The sequence below is a fragment of the Hipposideros armiger genome, unplaced genomic scaffold (genome assembly GCF_001890085.2).
Source record: "Hipposideros armiger isolate ML-2016 unplaced genomic scaffold, ASM189008v1 scaffold_65, whole genome shotgun sequence".
NCBI classification, from domain to species: domain Eukaryota; kingdom Metazoa; phylum Chordata; class Mammalia; order Chiroptera; family Hipposideridae; genus Hipposideros; species Hipposideros armiger.
This window is the reverse complement of record NW_017731415.1, coordinates 2916111-2937313: the sequence shown is the minus strand read 5'-3', so window position 1 is coordinate 2937313 and position 21203 is coordinate 2916111. Positions and strand designations below refer to the sequence as shown.

The following is a 21203-nucleotide window of genomic DNA, read 5'->3' as shown; positions in this document are numbered from 1 at the left end:
GATGTTTCTAGACAATCTTTATGAAACAATACTACACAATGATAACTGTGCTAGGTTGTAAATTCTTGTAAGGTGTGGAATTTGGAATTTGGCAGGTTATCTACAGAGGTCTGAGAGCCTGTATTCCTCCTTATCCAGTGGAGCCTTAAGACATTTCAGTAGAGCTGAATTTTGTGAGCATTTGGAATTTGAACAGACTCATGCAACATGTAAATTGGACAACTTTTTTCCCTCGTTGGTAGGCATACCAGGGTGTGTCCCAGTGGTTCAGAACACAAGCCAGGCTTCCCAGGTGCAAATCCTCAGTCTTATGGTCTTTGGCATTTAGCTTAACCTCTGCCTCAGCTTCTTCATTTGTAAAATTCAGAGACTCAGAGTATCTACCTCACACGGTTGTTATAAAGATAAAATGGGTTAACACACATAAAGTGCATAGCACACAGTAAGTGCTAATAAAAATTAGCTCTAATTTTTATCACAGGCCTGGAACATTGCAGGTGATTTCTAAATCTTTACTGAATGAACGAATAACTCTAAAGAGAGTACATCTTGGCCACTTTTTTTGGGGGGGGGACGGAGAGGCGCGATAATTGTATTCTACGATCATGCAAAATTTTTGTTTATTCCTTTTTAGAAATTCGCCCTTAGATCAAAAAGGGGCAATTGATTATGTTCACTGAGAGAGGATATACACGTAATACTGACACATGCTTACACTGAATTGGGAATTATAAAGTAGCACGCTTTGGGGTAAGAGGAGCTTTTATTTTTCATCTTAACCCCTTCATCAATGTGAAAGTCGCGGAAAGGGGTCAAGCACAGAAAAAAAGCATGGAGTTCAGAATTCCAAGCGCCTCCTGCATTGTTGGGCTTATGGAAAAACCATCTTTCTCACCACAAATAGGGCCAAGCTTCCCCCACTTGACTGTGGAAAATGCCGGGGAGACGTAAGGGGGCCTAATTAGACTTTATATTGGGGATATACCTTGTCACAGTGCCTGGCAGATACAAGAAAGTGAGAAAAAATTATTTTAAAGGGATGAAGTACTAAATAATCAAGGGAACTGGGGCAGCAGTTCTGCCATGACATTCCACCTGTGTTCTCAAACCTTCCATCTGTAATCTAACTTTCACCTACGTGGAGGGATCCAAGTCTGCCCCTTAGAAAGACACTTCAAAGAACAAGAAGATGTGGTCCGGTTCAAATATCTTTTCGGAGGTATGGGAACCGCCTCCTTGGCTTGCTGATAAAGAGTGGAAGGAGGACAGAGATGAATGAGGCTGGGGGACATGGAGCGCCTCTTAGCGGCGTTGCAACAGCTGCGTCCCACGTGGCAGCGGTTCCGCAGGTTCCGTTAGTTATCCCCGCCCCGCCCTCACCCGCCCTCTTTCTCACACTTGGAAACAAGCCGTTGGCGATCCATGCCCGGGAGGCTGAGATCCGTTGTCCCTGCGATGGGCCTGGGGGACTCAGGCCGCAGCCGAGAGGGAATGCCCCGGGGGCCCCACGGAGTTCCGGTCAGAGTTGGGCTTGGGCCCTCAGCCCCCCAGGAGGAAGTCCCGGCCGCCTATACGCGGCTGGACGACCTCAGGCGGCGGCTGTTGCGCGCCTTCCAGTGTGCGGTTCCGCGCGGGGACTCCAGGCGCTCGCCTGCGGCGGCGGCTGGGGAAGAGCAGAGTCCCGCAACCTTCGAGAGCGCCTTGGCCGGGCTGCGTGCAGAGCTGGTGAGCGCGCCCTGGCGGCGCTGGGACCGTCCTCGGCTCGGTCCTCTGTGGGGCTCCCGGCCACAGGCTGCGTGGTCCGCTACAGGGATTGCGAGGCAAGGGGAGCTCTTCAGGGAGGAAGGCAGTGGGGGTGTGCAGCTAGAGGCAGCTAAGCCCTCGCTGTCGATTTTCCCCCACGGTCGCCTAGTATCCCCACAAGGTGATGTTGCCCCCACCTCCCCAGCAGCATCTGGGAGGGAACCGGTTGTACAGGATCCGAGGTGCTGGCACCTGTGGGGCGCTGAGTCTACTAGTGACAAGCTCAAGACCCCAGTAACTCCTCCCCAACTTGATCTGTTTTTTTTTTTTTTCCTACCTTATGGAAAGTTCCCTGTAGGGAGCTCATATGGCCGTGGAGAAGGAAATTTCAATAAAATAAATTCTCCCGTGGGGTTGATGGAGCGAGTCCACCAGCAACTATTTCTTTTATTCCGCAAGTTTTACGCTTAATCTTTCCCCTTGGTAAGAATTCAGAAAACAGGAAATAATATTATGTAAAGTTGTAGCCTTTAAACATTGGTCAGATTAGGTCCCAAGGTTAAACAGAAAAGAGTAAGTTATTATAGATTACTGTATGTGTGTGTGTGTTTTTAAAAAATTTAAACAACTTCCAAATTAGACAAAATTTGAAAAGGACAAAATGAGTAAGAGCAATTCAGACTTAAAAAGGTGCTGTCTATGAACATGTGTGTAGGGAGAGTTGACTTGGAAATTTCTACTCTCTTGCACTGAATACTAATAAAATATTCTACTACTTTAGACCTGATTCAACCATCAGTAAGTTGATTTAAGAACCTTAACAGAATATCTGACTCATTTCTGAGTTTAAGAATGGCAGTAAGGTAGTAAATCCAATTTAACCCGTGCTAACAATTTGAATTTGACAAGGGATGTATTATTTCTGAGGGTATCATACTGAAGAAACACTTGGTTTTCTTCATGCACCTGAGCAGGTGGATAACGGAGATACCTCACTGGGAGGAATACTTGCCTGGAGGGGTATGCTGTGGGCCAGGAAGCAAACTGGAAGGCTGAGACCTGTCTCAGCCCTCTCTGTGCTGCTGACCTAGGATGTCACCACCTTTCTCTGTACCTCAGTTGACTCATATTTGAATCAAATGAAAAGATGCTACTGAATAAGCTCTGAGACACCTTCTAATCTTCACATTCTAGCAGGTCGCTTTACCAGTAGGTATTTCAGGCAAGTAATATATTGAGGGTGGGGAGGAGGTGGAGAATAAAATCCCAAACAGTTGAATCCCAGCATTAGCGTTTACAGGCTCTGCTTACTACACTTGCTGGCCCTACCATTTTGGGATTGTTAATTGCAAGTTTGAGTTTACTCATCTGTAAAATGGAGATAATAACCTCATAGGACTGCTTTAAGGATTTGAGATAATATTATAATAAAGTGCCTGACACATAGGCACTATTTAGTGGCTCTTATTATGATAATTATTATTATAGATCTTGGATACTGATTGTACCAAAGCATGACAAATATATAGCTTTCAAAGATCAAGAAAGGAACTGGAGAATTTCACACATACACAGGTGCTATGTTTTGGGGCTACAGACCATGGTCAACATCTTGACAACAATTTCACCACGTGAGTGACTAGTCATGAGGAAGAGGCAAAATTGTGTGGATGTTTTAGTTCAACATCAGCACGAGAAGAGACAGTTTCTGATAATGAGCCGTTAACCAGATTTCTACAGGAATCGTCCTATGTGCATGTATCATGTATTGAGTGGTATTTGTGTAAGGAGCAATGATGAACAGGTTCAATTAATTTAGAGTTGTGTTGCTATTTATGTGATGTTATTTATGCTATAATATTTGTTCCAAATGGTCTTCTTAGTGGGATACATTGATTTCTAGGGCCTGTGAGTGGATTTCAGAGGTTCTATATACCTAAGATTGTATGCAAAATTTTGTATGTGCATACAGTGCATTTTTTTTTAACCTCAGAAAGCATTCATAGTTTTCATCAGATTCTCAAAAGGATCCAAGATGAAAGAAAAGTTAAGGAAGCACTGGGGTTTGAATTTCCTAAATAGGTGTGAATTACACATATTTTCTTAGGTGGTGAACCATTATCAGTAATTTTACTCCTTGGTTCTTGACAGGAAAGTAGATGATGAATATTCATCAGTTCATACATTTAGTCATTCATTCACTCAGTCTTTTAACAAACACACAGAGAACCCACCAGGTTGTGTGCCCAGGCAGTACAGCCACAGTTGGTGATACAACTAGGAATGTGAAACAAACCGTACCCTCAACCATCAGTCTAGTCTAGTCTGTGTGCTGTGAGAGTCACATGCACAGAATGCTCTGGAAGCACAGATAAGAGGCAAAAGGGAAGGGACCTCTTCTAACAGGAGTTGGCATTTGGCTGGGTTCAACAGGAAGAAGGGTGTCAAAGGGCATCCTCAGCAGAGGAACAAGATGTGGCTTAGCTCAGTGTTTTTATTTGGGGACAGGCAAGGTTGGGGACCCTGACAGCGGGGTCTGGTGTGAAGAGTGCCAGGAAATGAACCTGGAAAAGGGGAGCAGATTATAGAGCATCTGTGCCACACTGGAGGACTCAGCTTCCTGTCGTCAAGGTGCAGGGATTTTTTGTGTTGCTGTTATGTCATTACTGTTAATGCTTGATGGCAGGATGCTTATCGACCTTTTTCCTTGCTAATTCTTGCTATCAGAGAAGTGGCTCCAGAAGATGAAGAGTGAAGAAAAATGCGTCGGGGGAAAACTAAAAGAAAAATTTATCCAATGGCCTTATTTTGCTAATTGGAAAGGGACCACCAATATTTGCTTTTTACCAACAGAATGCCCCAGTGCATCCTTAGGTGGTTCCGTTGGTGAGGTGACGAAAGGTTTTAAGCAGACAGAACAGGGTCCTCACGAACTGCATTAAACAAAAACGCTAATTGAAGAAATTTGCAAATCGTTAATGTTCAACTATAATACAAAGATGATGCTGGGCTAAGCTTTGTTGGTCAGCCTCTCAGGTAAACTGCCCAAGAAATCTATGTTTTAATACATAAAGACCTTCACCAATTCCCACTGGAGAAAGGTATAAATCAGCCTTGCTATATAGCAGATTTTACTCTAGAGTGAATATTGTTAGATTATATAAGTACACAGAACTGTACATGTGCCTCTAAGGTGTCGTTAGATATGTTTGCTCGACAGGCAGACCATTTAAAAACCCTAAAAACTTGAAATGACAAATAATCAAGTAAATAAGCCCAGGTCCTGCACGCTTAGGTGGCCCTGGGCAGTTACCCTGTAGCTCAGAAAGCTCATATAGATAAGTGATTTCATTGCAGATCACATGCCATTGCTTGAAATGTCTTCCACACACAGGAATTTTTCATATGGACAGCTTTGTGCATCAGCTATTTGTGTTTTCATTTCAAGGCCATTTCAAAAGCTATTTGTATATCTAGATTTTACTTTGTCATATAGAAAGTAAGTTTTATAGCCAGGCCCAACAGGACTGGAGAATAAGAGGAGAAATACATCTTTCTTGATATCTTATTTCCCTTTCCTATAAAGTCCTTATTTTTCCTGTGCAGAGAACAGTTTCATTTGATCCATATCTCAGGCTAATAAAAGTCCTTATTCTTTTTCTTACTTGTAGCTGGAAATGCATTTCCAAAATCGTCAGCTGGCCAAAACTTTACTGGATTTAAACATGAAAATGCAGCAGTTGAAACAGGAGTATGAACTAGAAATTGCATCAGACTCTCAAAGCTCTGAAGATAATGCTGTGAAACTGGAATGAGGAAATTGAAGATCTGAGTCCTAAAATTAACAGAAAATTTCAAAAACAACTCTGAAAGTAACAGTAGGGATGCTCTGCATGAGGTTTTTAGGGACAATTTGTGACTACAAACTCTGATGCTATGGGAAGGGGACAGAAAACATCTAAGAGAGAGGAGAGAGAAAACGATGTGTTATTAAGTTTTAAAGTGATGTATTTATTGTTTTGGCTGGGAAATAGAAGCGAAAATACAGTGTATTGGAGAATGCCTTAATGCCAATTTCCAGCTTTCTATCCTGTGCCACCTTAACTTTCTGGCAATACCTGAACTTTCAGAATCTGTGCCTGTTTTTGTTTTACTTGGTTATTCTTGATTTGTCTGACCAGTTAGCTATTCAATATTCCCAGCCCCTACCCATTTTTTGTGTGAATTACTTCTGCCTACATTCCAACCGTACCCCTTAGGTAGAGTCTGTGATTAAGGGTGCCGCACCTCCTTGGATATGGGCACACAGATCAGCGTGTCCTTGGGAGTTTTTGAGCTAGAATTAAAAGAGTCATTAGTATTTCCTGATGTGGGATAGGGGGCTTGGAAGCTGATGGTGGCTATTGTGTGAGAAAGTGTGAGCTTTAATGAAGGGATTTGAAACTAAACTATTGAAAGCACAAAAGGGGAGGGAGAGAGCTCCTTTTCCTTGTCCCTGGGGCTGAGCTGTTTGAAACCCAGTCCCTTGCTGTCAGTTGGATGCGTGAATATACTGTAGTGTCCTTCTAATAAAATTTCCTTCAGCTTAAGTCACTTGAAGTAGAGTTTTATAACCTGTACGCAAAAGATTCACTACTAATACAATTCTCTTGTTAAGTCTTTAGGAGTTAAAATGGTTCTTGTTGAATTAGAAATATCTACCTCTACCCTAACAAGCGCTGCCTTCTTGATGCAAGAAATAAAGTTAAAACATTTGCAGATCTAAGTGATATTCATAATGGTCATTATCTGTAAAAATAAAAATTAATTTACTAATATAAAATGTATGCAATTTTAACATTGACTTGACAATAAAAATTAATTCTTGGAGACAAAGGACAACAGAATGGACATGGTCTTTTCTTAAAATAAATATAAGTGGTTTTAAGTGTGTGAGCATTTGAGGTTATCTGAACCAAGTTTATTTTGTCCTTAACTTTTTTTTTTTTTGGTCACAATAAGTGAATTATTCTAGTCCTTCGGTACTTAATTTCTTCCCTTTGTAGAACTGAGATATTACTATGTTTAATTTACAGGACACTGTCGATGAGTCGTTGGCAGCATCCTAATGTCTGACCACTGGATTTCTTGAGACATTCTGCATATGAGTTCTTGGCTTATAAATATATGGATTATTTTCTTAAATTTTATCAGTAAAACAGATTTCCTATATGTCTCTTCCTCAAAGCTATAGAAATTCTGAGGAAAGAATTGGTGGACTTCCTGGTGATCTCTTCTTCGAAAAAGATTCTACTTAAATGTTGGAGCAGTCATTCTCAAGTCCATTTTAAAGTTTAATATTTATAAATTGTTGTGATTGTGTGTTTAGAAAATACTCAGGATTAAATTTAAAATACAGATTCCTTATAGAATACAGAGAAGCTGACACTGGTTAGTATTCGTGTGAATAATTGTTATACTGATAACGTCTTCTATTGGGAATCAAAAGAAAGAAACTTAAAAAGAGAACTTCTGAAAAAGGGATGCATTGTTTTCCACTTTTTCAGACAAAAAAAATGTCCTCTAGTTTATTATAAAGTTTTTGTTACCACTTTGTTTTTTTTTTTATCTTCCAGCAATAAACTTTGGATCACTGTATCTTTTAGGAGTGACAGATACAGAAAAAGAATAAGAAACTCTTTGTTTCAAAAGTGTCATATTTTTGGAATTCCCTAATCAGTGGGGTTGGCCTGTGATATTAGCTGTCAATAGGGAGATACAAAGAGAGCTTGATACATGGGGCACTATGATTATTAAATATTTTTTCTTTGTTTTCCTTCTTAAAGTGAATTCTGCTTTCCTATGATACCCCTCTCCTGTTTTTATTTTTAAGTAGCAAAAGCCAGATTGTTTTCACATCTATATATTTTCTTTGCAGAGCACTTAGCTGTTTGTTGTTAGCTTTTTGGATTCTGGTCCTGTCATCTGTGTCACGTGGAAAGACAGCAGGGACACTTTTCTAAGGGATGTGGGACGTGCCTACGATGGATATATTTCTCCACTTTCCAGGGTGTTTAAATAAGCTAGAGCCACAGTGTGACATTTTAAAGAAATACGAGGTGAAAGGGACCAAACTGCTGCCAGCTGGAGGGGAAATGAGAAAATAATTATAACCTAAAGTATGCAACAGGGAAGCAGTAACTGAATAAGCCAAAGAAAGTAGAGTTCATACCAATCGTGAATAGAGAGGGCCAAAAGAAGAGAAACTAAAAAGATAGTTTTGGAAGAAAACACGGTGTTAAGGTTTTTCAAATGACACAATTTCTCAAAGCTTTAATGATGGGGGGAAAACCATGTTAGCAAGAAATCGGCTTTGGCTATACGATACTTGTTCAACACCTACCAGGGAAGAGGTGCCAAATTAATTATAACAATTAGGAGCATTATGCAGCTTGTTAAGCATTAAATTCCTTTACAGGTGGCCTGAATGAATCCACGTTTTTGTTTGGTGTGCCAAACTATTTCTGCTGTAACAGGTGCTTCTAGCGCTCCCAGCCTATGGGTAAAACCCCTGCTGGCTGGGCCTGCACCAGCGTGATTACAAGAATCCCACCTCTCCTTGTCTCCTCCCTGGCAGGGTACAGGACCCTGGTGCAGACATCAGCATCATTTGCTTAATACTGTAATCACTGCTGAGTCCCTCTGGGCTTTGGGCCTGGCACAAGGCCCTTCCGTGCCAGCTGCTTTCTCTTGGTTGCTTGCATTGTTGCTACTGCCACCACTGCCGTCGTCTCTCCTGCCTCTTGGCCATGTTACTGATGAGGGTTATGGGAGGATTCGAAATACGGGCAGGTTTAGCATTGAGCCTGTGCCACCCTGCTGACCTCTGGGTCTGGCAGCCTCCTCTTGTCCCCCCTGAACCAAGGGCTGGGCAGTATAACTGTGAGAGGCATGCACGCCTCTTCCAGCCGCCCGAGTCAGGTACTGCTTGTCAGAGGACCGTGTACCTCTTGCTGTTTCCTGATCCTGGCTCTGATGAATGCTGGGAGCTAGGAGGCGCCACCTCTTGCTTAGGAGCAATAGCGCCATCTTTCTCGGCTGGGTCTGGTGCAGGAGGGACAGGGCCATGTGATGATAATGATGAAATTAGCAATGATATGAGCTACCACTCCTCTGCCAGGCATACGCCATGAACTCCACGTGTATTAGCTTATTTAATGCCCACAATGATTTGCAGGCACGTAGAACGTTTTTGGAGTCATTTGGCCTTGGTGTTTAGTCCTGGCTCTGCCACTTACCAGCTATATGACCTACAGCAAATTCCTTTGAATTCTTTAGATCTGTCTAAAGAAGCTGGTAAAAATGGTACCTGTCTTGTTTACATCTCGAGGTGCCCAAATGGAAGAAGGCTGAAACTGGTCTGGGAGACTGAGTGAAGGGTGGAGGCTCTTTTACTGTTTCTGTGCTTCTTTCTTTCTTATCTTTAGTTGTACATGATCATACTACTATTGTGGACTCAGACTGTCCCTGTGCCTCTTACTTTATCACATCTTTATGTCTCCGTAACACTCTGCTGCCTGCACTCTATTGTGATGTTGACTCTGAGTCTCCTCTACTGATTGACATACTGATTAACCAAAACTGGGAGTAGGCTCCAGGGAGCTATGACATGAACAGTAATGGCTACCGACCAACCCCTGAATCTGCCCGGAACATGGTGCTATTTGCTGTTTAAGACATAATTGTCCCCATAGCACTGTGAGGTTGGAATTTTGCTTTTCCCATTGCATAGAGGAGGAGAATGAGTATTGGAGAGGTTCTGCCACTCGCCGTGGGTCACTCAGCCAGCAGGTGGAGTTGGCAAGATTCATGTCCAAGGTTGGGTGTGGGCTAGCTATTGAGACACTCTGGAAATATCAGAAGCATGCATGCAGTGCTAGGGATGCTTTCTGCAAGGGTCACACCAAGGCTTCATTGTGGACATGGCTCAAGTTATTTGTGTCCGCCTGGATAAAAAAAAAAAAAAAAGAAAAAGCCCTCATTTTTGTGTCTCACATTCTACATAAATTAGTTGGGTGATTGGGGGCAAATGGCCCAATTTGGACCTCATTGTTCTCATATTGAAATTAGAGGGAGAGTAGAAGTGGCCTCTAAAACATTCCTCTAACCTAGAAACTCTCTTCTATTCCAATCCTGCCTGCTGGTAGCTGGATTCAGTCACTCACCTCTGGCTTGCCCAGACTCTCTGTTACCTGTGGTAGCACAGTGGGCTGCTGACAGTTTATTACTGGCCGCTGGCCATGAAATGGACTCTCCCAGCCCCAGCCCTTACCCTGATCACGGCCCCAGCTGTTGCAGCCCTGATGATGACAGGAATCAATTCTTGTCACTCTTGGATGCCTCTCTGCTCTTTTCACCCACACCTTGACTGCAGCCAGGGGAAAATGTCACATTTGCACTTCAGAGGGAAACAAGCATTGCTCAGACCTTTGTGTGTGTGAGATGTTAGAAGCAGCCTGGTGGACTGCCTGCTGTGGCCGACCCTGCAGGCTGAGAGCTGTGCAACGTGTGGCTAGAAGCGCAGCCTCTGGCGTCAGGAGCTGGAGCTGGATACCCGGTCCTTCCCCACCTCGCTATGCTACTTAGCATCTCTGAAGTTCAGTTTGTATCTCTGTAAAATAATATGATCACACCTACCCCGGGAGCTTGTTGTGAAGATCCAAAGGATTAATATATGTGAAGTACTGTAGTGTTGATTATCATCACAGCCTGCCCAGCGAACATTGTATTCATCCTTCTTGAGGATTTGGAAGTGCCCAGTTCCAAGACAGAGACTGAGAATGACAGTTTCACTTTTCCCAGCCCCTCTAGGAGCTCAGGATGGCTACAGAATCCCGTTAAGTCCAATCAGACATAAGGGACGCTTGCTGGGGGGTGTTTCTGAGGAACGTTTTTCCTTACAAAAGGAGAGAGAGGAGGTAAGATCTCTTCCTCCTTACCGCTTCCTTTCTTGCTAAGGAACCTTGTCACACGAGATTGCAAAGCTCACACCTGCTGCAGCCACCCTGTGAACAAGGTGGAAGATGGTGGGGCACCTCAAAGACGGAAAGACAGAAAGATGAAAAGAAGCAGCGTCTTGGATGGTATCACTGAGCTGCTAAGCCAACCGTGAGACTGACTGCCTATGGCTAGTCCTGATCTGTGAGGTGACAACCACAATCAAACTCAACCGTTTAAGCCACTTTTATTTGGGTATTCAGGTCCTTGTACCCAAAGCACCCAGAGGGAAACAACTGAACTCCAACAACCTCCTGGGATGAAGGTTCAGGGAGGTGTACTGTCTGATTGCAGCTGTGGCTATCATCAGAAACTCTGGGCAAAGGACTCCAGAGATATCATTTGCTTGCTTAAATGTTCCATACAGGTGGCCGGTTAGCTCAGGTGATTAAAGCGTGTGCTCTGAACAAGGCTACCGGTTCGATTCCCACATGGGCCAGTGAGCTGCACCCTCCACAACTACAATAGATTGAAGACAACAACTTGAGCTGAGCTGCTGGTGGGAGGCCAGATGGCTCAGTTGGTTAGAGCACATGCATGCTTTTAACAACAAGGTTGCTGGTTCGATTCCCTCATGGGTTGGTGGGCTGTGCCCCCTGCAACTAGATTGAAAATGGTGACTGGACTTGGAGCTGAGCTGTACCCTCCACAACTAGATTGAAGACAACAACTTGACTTGGAGCTGATGGGTCCTGGAATAAACACTGCTACCCAATAAAAATTAAAAAAAAAAAGGATTAAAAAAAAAAACTGCCTAAAAGTTATCTTAGGGCTCTCTAACAATGACAATATTAAAACAAAACAAAAACAAAAACAAAACATTCCATACATCCTTTAGTAGTGTCCATTCTATGCAATAGGAGACCATTTAAAGCACAGTGGTGGGAGACCTGTCTGAGGGAACCCCCTCTGAAACTCCTTGGAAACTCTGGAATTCGCAGTAAATGTTCTGACTGTTGAAATAATTTTCCAGTATTTGCCCTCCATTAAGGATTTCCAAAAGCCTATGGAACCTACTACCAATCTAATTCTGTCAGAGAGGCCACTTTATTTTTCAACAACTGAAAGAAGTGGGGATGAAATAATTCCCTAAAGTGTCCCAGGTGTGAGCTGCCAGCAAAACAGTAAACTGTTCATCAGCTCTTACATTTTTATATCACGGAAGTTTAGCAAACTGTCAAAAAACAGCTTGAAATTGAATTTCTACAAAAATTGTTTCTAAATTGTTACTGAGGATGCTGGTTGCTCTCAACTTCTACAGGATTCAGTTAGAAATTGTCAGGAAAAGAGATTTCTCAAAAAGGGAACCCTAGTGCACTGTTGGTGGGATTGTAAATTGCCGAAGCTACTATGGAAAACAGTGTGGAGGTTCCTCAAAAAATTAAAAATAGAATGACCATATGACCTAGTAATTCTAATTTTGGGTATTTATCCAAAGAAACCCAAAACACTAATATAAAGAGACATATGCATTCATTGTGTCATTAGTTACAATTGCCAAGATATGGAAGCAACGTATGTGCCCACCAATAGACTATTGGATAAAGAAGAGGTGGTACATATATACAATGGAATATTACTCGGCCATTAAAAAGAATGAAATCTTGCCATTTGTGAAAACATGGATGGACCTAGAGTGTATCATGCTATATGAAATAAGTCAGAGAAAGACAAATACCACATAATTTCACTTATATGTGGAATCTAAATACAGAATGAATGAACCAAACAGAAACACGCTCATAGATACAGAGAACAAACTGATGGTCACCAGACAGGAGGGGGCTTGGGAGGATGGGTGAAAAAGGTGAAAGGGATTAAGAAGTACAAATTTTCATTTATAAAAGTAGTCACCAGGATGTATAACTCAGGGAATATAGTCAATAATATTGTAAAAACTATGTATAGTGCCAGGTAGGTATTAGACTTACAGGGGTGATCACTTTGCTGTATCTATGCTGTACACCCGAAGCTAAACTAATACAATATTGTATGTCTTGAAATTTTTTTTTTTTTTTTTTTAGCTGAGCCATCCTGCTACCTATTGGTAGCTTAGCGGCTGCTCAGCTCGGGCTGGCATCGAACCGCTGTTGCTCNTTTTTTTTTTTAGCTGAGCCATCCTGCTATCTATTGGTAGCTTAGCGGCTGCTCAGCTCGGGCTGGCATCGAACCGCTGTTGCTCAGAGCTCAAACTCTTGAGCGAGCTCTTAACCAACTGAGCCACTCGGCCGGCCCTGCTATAACTAAAAACTAAATTTAAAAAAAAAAAGATTTAAAAAATGTCTCAAGATTTCAAGATGGAATTGTCAGGTTGCTGAAAGCATGACCAATGTCCTCTGGAGTCCACCAGAATTTGTACTGACTTCATGGTTTACAGTTTACTACAAACCTTAGAGTTTACCAAATGCTGTACAGTTTACAATTACCTGGTGTTGTCATAGCCAGTAGCTCATGAGACCCATTATAACCCTCTGAGGTAAGTATTGCATGCGGCTCTCAGGAGCGGCAAGAACGTTTGCCTGTCCGATGTTGGAAACATCACCCTCCTGCTTCCCAAGATGTCACTCTCCCTAGGGGGGCAGTGTTCCCTCCAGGAGGAATTACAGTTTGCGGAGTCAGAAGACCCAGCTGTGGCTATCAGCTCTGAGCTGAACTGCTGTGTGATATCTGGTGAGTCACTGATGTCTCTAGGCTTCAATTTCTTCATATGTAAAGTAGGAGGGGGGGGTTGAACTCAAAATGACCTTTAAGACTATTTGGGTTCAGCACCATTGCCTCCAGCTAATGCTTTTTGAAACAATGTTTTCACCATTTCTTTTATGTAAATTAGCTTAGACACTGAGCTTTAGAGTGTCTATAGTGAACAATTAAAGAGGGGAAGGGGCTACAGAATAAAAAGAAAAGGAAAATTGCTAAATTTAAATTCTTTGTACCTTATAATTTGGCTTAGAGTTAAGTTCAATTAACAGCAAGAATCTTACAGTCCAACCAGCTTTTGTTTCTTTCCCTCTATTCTCTCTTTCTCTTCTTCCCTCTCTCCTTCCCTTCATTTTTTCCTTTCTTTCATTCAACTTTATTGCTGTTCCTACTGGGTGTCAGGCACTAGGCTAGGTATGTGTTGAACGTCAACTTTGAAATAAACATCTCACTGGGTGCTGAATATAGGACAACAAACATGAAAGATGGAGTTCTAGCTCTCACGGAGCTTATACTCTAGATGAGGGGGCAGATAATTCAATAAAACATTATATAATATAAATATGGGAAATGCTGTGATGGAGGAAAATTGAGAGTTCTAAGGGAATAAACAGGAAGCACACTGAACCTGGCTGTGATGGGAGAGGGAAGGCTTCCAGAAGCACAGCCAAGAAAAGGCTGGGGGGCAAAGAGAAGGAGCAGAGGTCCCATGAAAAGTCCCAGAGGTGAGCAAAGTCATCATCAGCTAGGAGGAAGTGAAAAAAGCTCAGTATCATCGGAGGTGAGAAGACAGGGGTAAGATGGACAGGGGGACCGCTGGAGCCGGAAGCAGACGGGGCTATGTGATGACAGGCCTTGCATGCTATGCTCTGGATTTCAGACTTGATCCTTCATAGCCACTAAAGAATATTTTTAAATTTAGCTTTTATTATAGTAATCCATGTATATAATACATAAAAAATAACAAAGTCTAGAAGTCTTACACAAAAACTATCAGTGCTTTAATGGCATTTGTCTGCCCACCCCCACCCCAAAGGTAACCACTTTCAATTCTTTTTACCTTCTAAATAATGCGAGTGTGCTTCTTTCTTTTGTCGACTTTAGACATTCTTTCCTACTATGAAAAAAGAGAATTTTAATTCGCTTTTACCCCTCTTTCTAATCCCTTCACTCTTTGTAATATTGGAATGTGGGGAAAAGATTCCTTTTTGTAGAAGTCCACAGATAGTTCTCCACACACAACACAGGAGTAGGGGGCGCCAATGGTTGAAGTTGGTCAGATGTCAGGTGTTTTTGAAACAACTCCATAAGTTCATTAGCTATTTGGCTAAGTATTTGGGGATAATATGTGTGTGCTCATAATTTCTGTCTCCTTGTTTAGGAAGCTCACATGGGTAGAGTCTAGAGGAATTCTACAGAAACTGAAGCAATCACATTGGAGGAACTGTTGGAAATGCTGGTTTCCACATCTTTAATGAGAATTTAATGTTAGGAAAATCTCCTTTTTTATTTTTGTCTTAAAGAATGTAGAAGTATTAGTGCTTGCTCATGACTTGTTTTATGTTGTGGCTCTTTTATATTAAACAATGAGTATCCTTAAGATTACCTCAGTATCCTTTATATAAAAGAAAGGAAGAAAGGAAAGAAGGGAAGGAAGAAAGGAAAGAAGAAAGAAAAAAGAAAAAAAGGAAGGAAGAAAGGAAGGAAGGAAGAACAAAAGGAAGGAAGGAAAGAAGGAACAGCTATTTATTTATTCAGTCATTCATTAATTCCATATATAGTTGAGTCTTCTCTACTTATAAATATACAATGCTTTGTTTTAAAAGGATTTTTGGCAACCTACAAAAATACATACAATGTAAAGGCACAAAGAAATAGATGAATGAGAAAATGGGATGAAGAGAAATAAAACCACAAAATATTGGGTTGTCGGAGAAGTCATGACGCATTTTTGCAACAAAAAACAGAAAAAATGCGTCATGACTTTTCTGACAACCCAACAGTTGATACCAGGGTAAGGTCAGTACTTGAACTGTTGTCTTGAATATTTGTGAGAGGTTGAATAATGAGCATGAAGCTTCCAAACTGCTAACAACAATAACATCAAAAAGATAATTTAATCTATTTAACTGGTGTGCCATCAAAGACAAATTGTTTGCAACATAGATGCCTAGGAACTGAATAAGCTAACTCATTTTGCTGGCTCATTAACTGCAAAGCAATTAGGTCCAATGAAGGCTGCCAAAAATGATGACTTCTGGCTTTAGGATAGCTGAACAGTAGGTTCTTATGGAGAAGTAATGAAAAGGAAGGACCAGTATTTTGTGTAGAGCAATCTTTGGTTACACCGATAAAAGTCATGCCACTTCCCTATTTAATAAAATGGTTATCTTAATTCTTTTAAGTAATCTCCCTTTTTTACACCCCAATCCTAACCTTGTCATCCTACATTGATGTCAAGACACTGACCAATTTTACCCCATCATAGCTCTTATTTTTCCAATCCATCACAAAGCTGTTCTTACCGATGCTCGCTGTAGTCATGGCTTTCAAGTCATGATGCTCATTTTATGAGCATCAATAGTGCAGGAGTAGTGGGAGTTGATTCATTTTAGCCAATAGCTGATTCCTTGTCACAGAATCAAAAATTAAAGAAAGATCAATAAGAGTCCTAAAAAATCTCATGTTGCTCCTAATCTAATTCACTAGCTAGGAAGTAGTGTAACCATGACAATGTCTAAAGGCACTGATTTTCTTGTATGACACTGCCCTGCAAAGATCTGGCTTATTGAAGGGAAACTGACATACCATTTTATGAAACACTTAGTGCATTAACAGGGTAATAATTTTGGAGCAGTATATGGTTGCTTTAATACACGACGTAGAATAATTTTGGAGATCACTCCCATGTACCAAGGCAGAATGTAAGGACCACAGAAAAAGCTGCAAGTCTCAAGAAGCTCAGAGTCTGGTGGGGAGGGGAGATAAGCCAGCAGATAAGAGGTAACGTGGTACCATTAATATAGGTATTGTATAATACTACCTATATTTAGGTAGAAGACAAATGATGGGAGTGGGAGAGGTCAGGGAACTCTTAGTTTAAAAACTTAGGAGATCTTCAAGCTTGGAAGGAAAAAAGCTCACTTCATGGAACTGGGGAAATTACATAAAATTGGGCTTCATTTATGCTCTGGAATACCAAACCTGAAGTAAATCAGGAGGCTGTCCATAAAGTTTCCCCCTTAGATTTCAGGCAGGCTTGTAGGTATACCTTTTCAGACATGTGAGAATGAAACTTACTCAAAAAATTTCTTAAAAAAAAAAATTGTGGTAGAATACACATCAAATTGACGACGAGTGCCATTTAGTATATTCACAATGTCGTGCAACTATCATGAGTAGATAGTTGCAGAAAATCTTCATCACTTAAGAATGAAACCCCATATGCATTAAGCAGCCACACCCTTACCCCTGCCTTCCCACAAGCCCTAGCAACCATTAATTTGCTTTCTGTATCAACGGATTTGCCAATTCTGGATATTTCATATACATGGAATCATACAATATGTGGCTTTTGTGTGTGGCTTCTTTCACTTAACCTAAATGACTTCAAGTTTCATCCATATTGGGACATGTCTCAGCATATGCTATATTCATTCCTTTTATGGCTGAATAATATTCCATGATATGGACAGACCACCTTTTGTTTATCCACTCATAAACTGATGGATGTTTGGGCCTACCTTTCAGCTATTGACAATGGTGCTGCTACAAACATCTGTGTGTAAGTTTCTGTTTTCAGTGCCTTGGGGTATATAACCAGGAATGGAATCACTGGGTCACAAGGTAATTATATAGTTAGCTTATTGTGGAACCACAAATTGTTTGCCACAGCAGCGGCACCATTTTACTCAGCTTCTTTTTAATGAGAAAGTATTTCTTTCAAGGCTGCCCTGTGCTTTGGTAATTTATTCTCCTTCCCAGCTTTAAACGATTGTTCTGAGGACTAATAATCTTTGTGAAACTGTTAAGGGCCTTTTGAAAGTAGCCTTTAAATAAATTAAAGGTATTATGCACTCAGGCATTCATTATAGTGTAGTTTGCATGGAGTTTGATAGTTCAATAAATTTACATGAAAATCTGTAAAGGTGTGAGCTTTTACAATCTTAGAAGACCTGAAGCTGAAAGGAGACAAATTGAGTTGAATTAGTTTGCCTCCTTTTGAACTGCTTTTTTTCTAATGAGATATCGGAGGCATAAAAAAAAGCGCAATCCTTTTGAGGTATGGGCACCTGGATTCCGGCTGTTAAATCCATTAATTAATTTATCTCTATTCAGGACATTCTAATGAACTGAAACCCAAGATTGCTGTTAATTCCAAGCAGAAGCAGAAGCATGGCTGAGCAGATGAGGTTTGCTGTGTTTTAGCAGACTTTAATAATGGTTTCTGAGCGATAACCAAGTGAAAAACAAATTAGAACTATTTTTTGTAGCGCTAGACAGTGTTTTAAAAGCTCTTCCGAAGGGAGACAGACAGCTCCTCTTCCATATTTGGCTCCCACAGTGCTGTAGGGAAGCTCATAACCTGGCAAAGTATTTATCTAGCCCCTCTCCCCATAGCATCTGGGTTCCTGGATGCCAGACTCGGAGAAAAATCGGTTGAATCAATCCACGACTAGTATAAGGGACCAAGTTGTGTGCAAAAACTCACATAGCAGGCGCAGAAATCAAAATAAGATAGCGAGAGCTCTGTCTGTTTTTCTTGGTCATTTCCAGATTGCCCGGTGCTACACAAAATCTCTCGCTAACCTACTCTCACGTTCCTCTTTGGGTAAGGTGTTGCATGTACTTTACCTATGTTAACCCAGTGAACACTTGTGAACAAGTTTTAACAGTATCACATTGTTTAGTGCCTATTACCTATTATGCATTTTGCATTTCCTATTTTAGGTCCTTATAACGACGTGAAGCAGATAGTGCTTTTCTGTTCATTTCAGAAATGAAGAAACTGGCTCTCCGAAGGATGAAGAATCAGCAAAGTTGAAACACACACTGAATGCCAGCTTATTCTGAAGCCTGAGCTCTCGCTAACATACCAGTTACCTTGTAATAAATACGAAGCAAATGTAAGCATGACAAATATGAAAAATTAAAAAATATGCTCTGTCAAGCCAAGGTGTAACATACATTAGATTAGGTTATTTAAAAAATATATTGCATGTATCTGCCCACTACCTAGATGCCAGCTGAAGTCATTCTGTTATTCAAGATTCAAATGTACTTGACTGTACCCCCAATTTCTGCTTTGCTGGGGATTCCACAACTTCCCAGGGTTTTGAGGGGCTTATGTTTCAACTATAAATCCTGACTCTCAACTCCAGCTTCTTCTGAATTCTTTCAGTTTACGGAGCATTCCCTTTGTTGCTGCTGGTGGAATAAAGAAAAAAAACTGGCTGGCTCAAGTCGATTTTGGTTTAAATAACGTTTTCCTTTTCCTTTATGTGAACCTTGAGCAGAAAACTCCCTGAATCATTCTTGTCACTAACCAGCTTTTTACCACTGTGAAATCCCCTTTACTAGAGGTTCTTCCCTAAGCATGTTTTTAATTCTTCATAAGGGAAAGTAAATTTAGGGTGAAGCTGAGGGCTTGATACGAATCACTGGGAGCCCGTAGAAAGAGTAGGTACAGAGATAGAAGGAACTTGAGAGGTTGGTGACTAACATCTGTGTTTTACAGTTGCGAACACAGCAAATCAGAGTAGACTCTGGTTTGCTCAAGTTCAATGGTTAGTTAGATAGAAGTATGACTTTTATTCCAGACTCCACCTCACCAGCCAGATTTCTCTACTCCGTTTTTGATTGTATCTGCCTTCCTCAGGCTTCCTCTACTTGAGAGATGGGGTTTCTAGCACTCCCAAGTTTATCTAGCCCTACGGGACAGGAGCAGTAACTGAGGCCAGAACCCTGAAAAAAATCTTTTGCCTTTAAAAGGCAATCCTAAACTACAATAGTTTAGTGGTTACCAGAGGGTAAGCGGGGAGGAGGGTGATAGATGAGGGTAAACCAGATCAAACATATGGTGATGGAAGGAGAAATGCCTTTGGGTGGTGAACACACAGTGTGATATATAGATGATGTATTACAGAATTGTAGACTTGAAACCTATGTAATTTTACTAACCATTGTCACCCCAATATACTTTAATTTTTTAAAAAACAGCAATCCTAAAAGCCTATACTATCCAAATCACTTTATAGGATGTCTTCCTTCTTCTCCAACTCTCACAGTCAAAAGCAGCCTCTCAAACTGTCTCATTTTAGGTTCTCAAGGATCAATGAATTATTTAGATTCTAATGAACTTGGCCATCGATAACCTATTTTAGAAAATAGAAATGAGAATATTGGTATTCTCAGGGTGACATCAGATTCTAATAAAATACTTTCCCAATTATAAAAGAAAATTACTAGGGAAATAAGGGAGGAGAGAGTGATGTTTCTTAGATACAAAGGAGTGACAACCAAAAGCCCATCAGTGTCACGGAGGCAGCGAACCTGGACCTGAGTCCCAGAAAACACATTATTGCTAGCTAGTTTCCCATCCTCTCCACACGCATCCAAATACAATGACCAAAGATTTGAATGAAATGAGCCTCTGACTCATTCACCAAAGGGAGATTCAGGGCACTTTGCAGTAATCTATTCTCATTCCCTGAATGTTTCTGACTGTTCAGCTGCTTCTTTTAAACACTGAAAAGTAATAAACAGCTATATCCTGTCATTGTCACAAGAGGAAAGTAAGGGTATGCATTATATAAAAGACCATTATTGTGACTCAAATAAAAATCCCTCAGGGTCAAGAATTGGACTTTTAACAAATGAAGAGTGAATGCATTTTTAAAGATTTCTTAGTCTTGAGTGATAGTCTCAATTTAAAAACACCAACAAAACCCACAAAACCTTGGTGATTCCAATTTAGCTTATATTAAAAAGGAGATGGAAGAGAAGAGAGGAAATAATGAAAAGTTAGCATAAGTACATTGAAGAACCAAGTATCTTTTCCATATGATTTTTAAATTGCCTGGGGAATTCATTTAATCTGCACTAGTGTACATCTACTCCTTGAAGGAAGTTGTCCAACCGTACATTTTTCTCCATGTTGCCATGGAGATTGTCCAAACAGGACATTGATAGTTAACCAGAGTGTGGTGCATCCTGATTTCTATGTTGATCAAGCTACATTTCACCTTGATAACTTCAAAGAATCAAGTGGAATTGGAGTTTGTAACCTTCAAAGTGTAATACATAATGATGCCCGTTACTGACTACATTCCCCAGCTTTTACTGCAGCAAAGGGTGGTCATATTGACAAAGTCTGAACCAGGGAGATGTGGGTGGAAGTGCCATCTGTAACTTCCAGGTCACTTCCTTAAAACCAATCTTGTTTACCTAGACCTTCTTTTGCTTATGGGTGGAAAGTGGCAACTAATAAAAGAAACCACATGGATGTCAGCATTATGCCACCAGCATTAGACTGCTTAGCTCTGGGATAGTACATGAAAGCAAACTAAACGATTGATTTAAGTCACTGTCTATGTTGGTATCTTTTCTATAAAGCTTAACCTGTACCTACTTACTATAGAAATTAGTAGCTGAAACTAGGTTGCTGCCATAACAAAAACCTAAATTATGTTCCCTGTCTTAGTGGTCAGGTAGAGGCAACCAAGAAA

The 21203-nt window shown here is 41.0% G+C and overlaps 1 protein-coding gene across 1 annotated transcript; it reads left to right on the top strand.

The window, feature by feature from the left end:
- Positions 1 to 1398: 1398 nt before the first annotated feature.
- Positions 1399 to 6607, top strand: AARD (alanine and arginine rich domain containing protein). Its single transcript, XM_019642132.1, has 2 exons — positions 1399 to 1725; positions 5415 to 6607. Exons 1-2 carry the CDS (start codon positions 1423 to 1425, stop codon positions 5556 to 5558), a joined length of 447 nt encoding a protein of 148 aa, XP_019497677.1. The 5' UTR covers positions 1399 to 1422; the 3' UTR covers positions 5559 to 6607.
- Positions 6608 to 21203: the final 14596 nt, after the last annotated feature.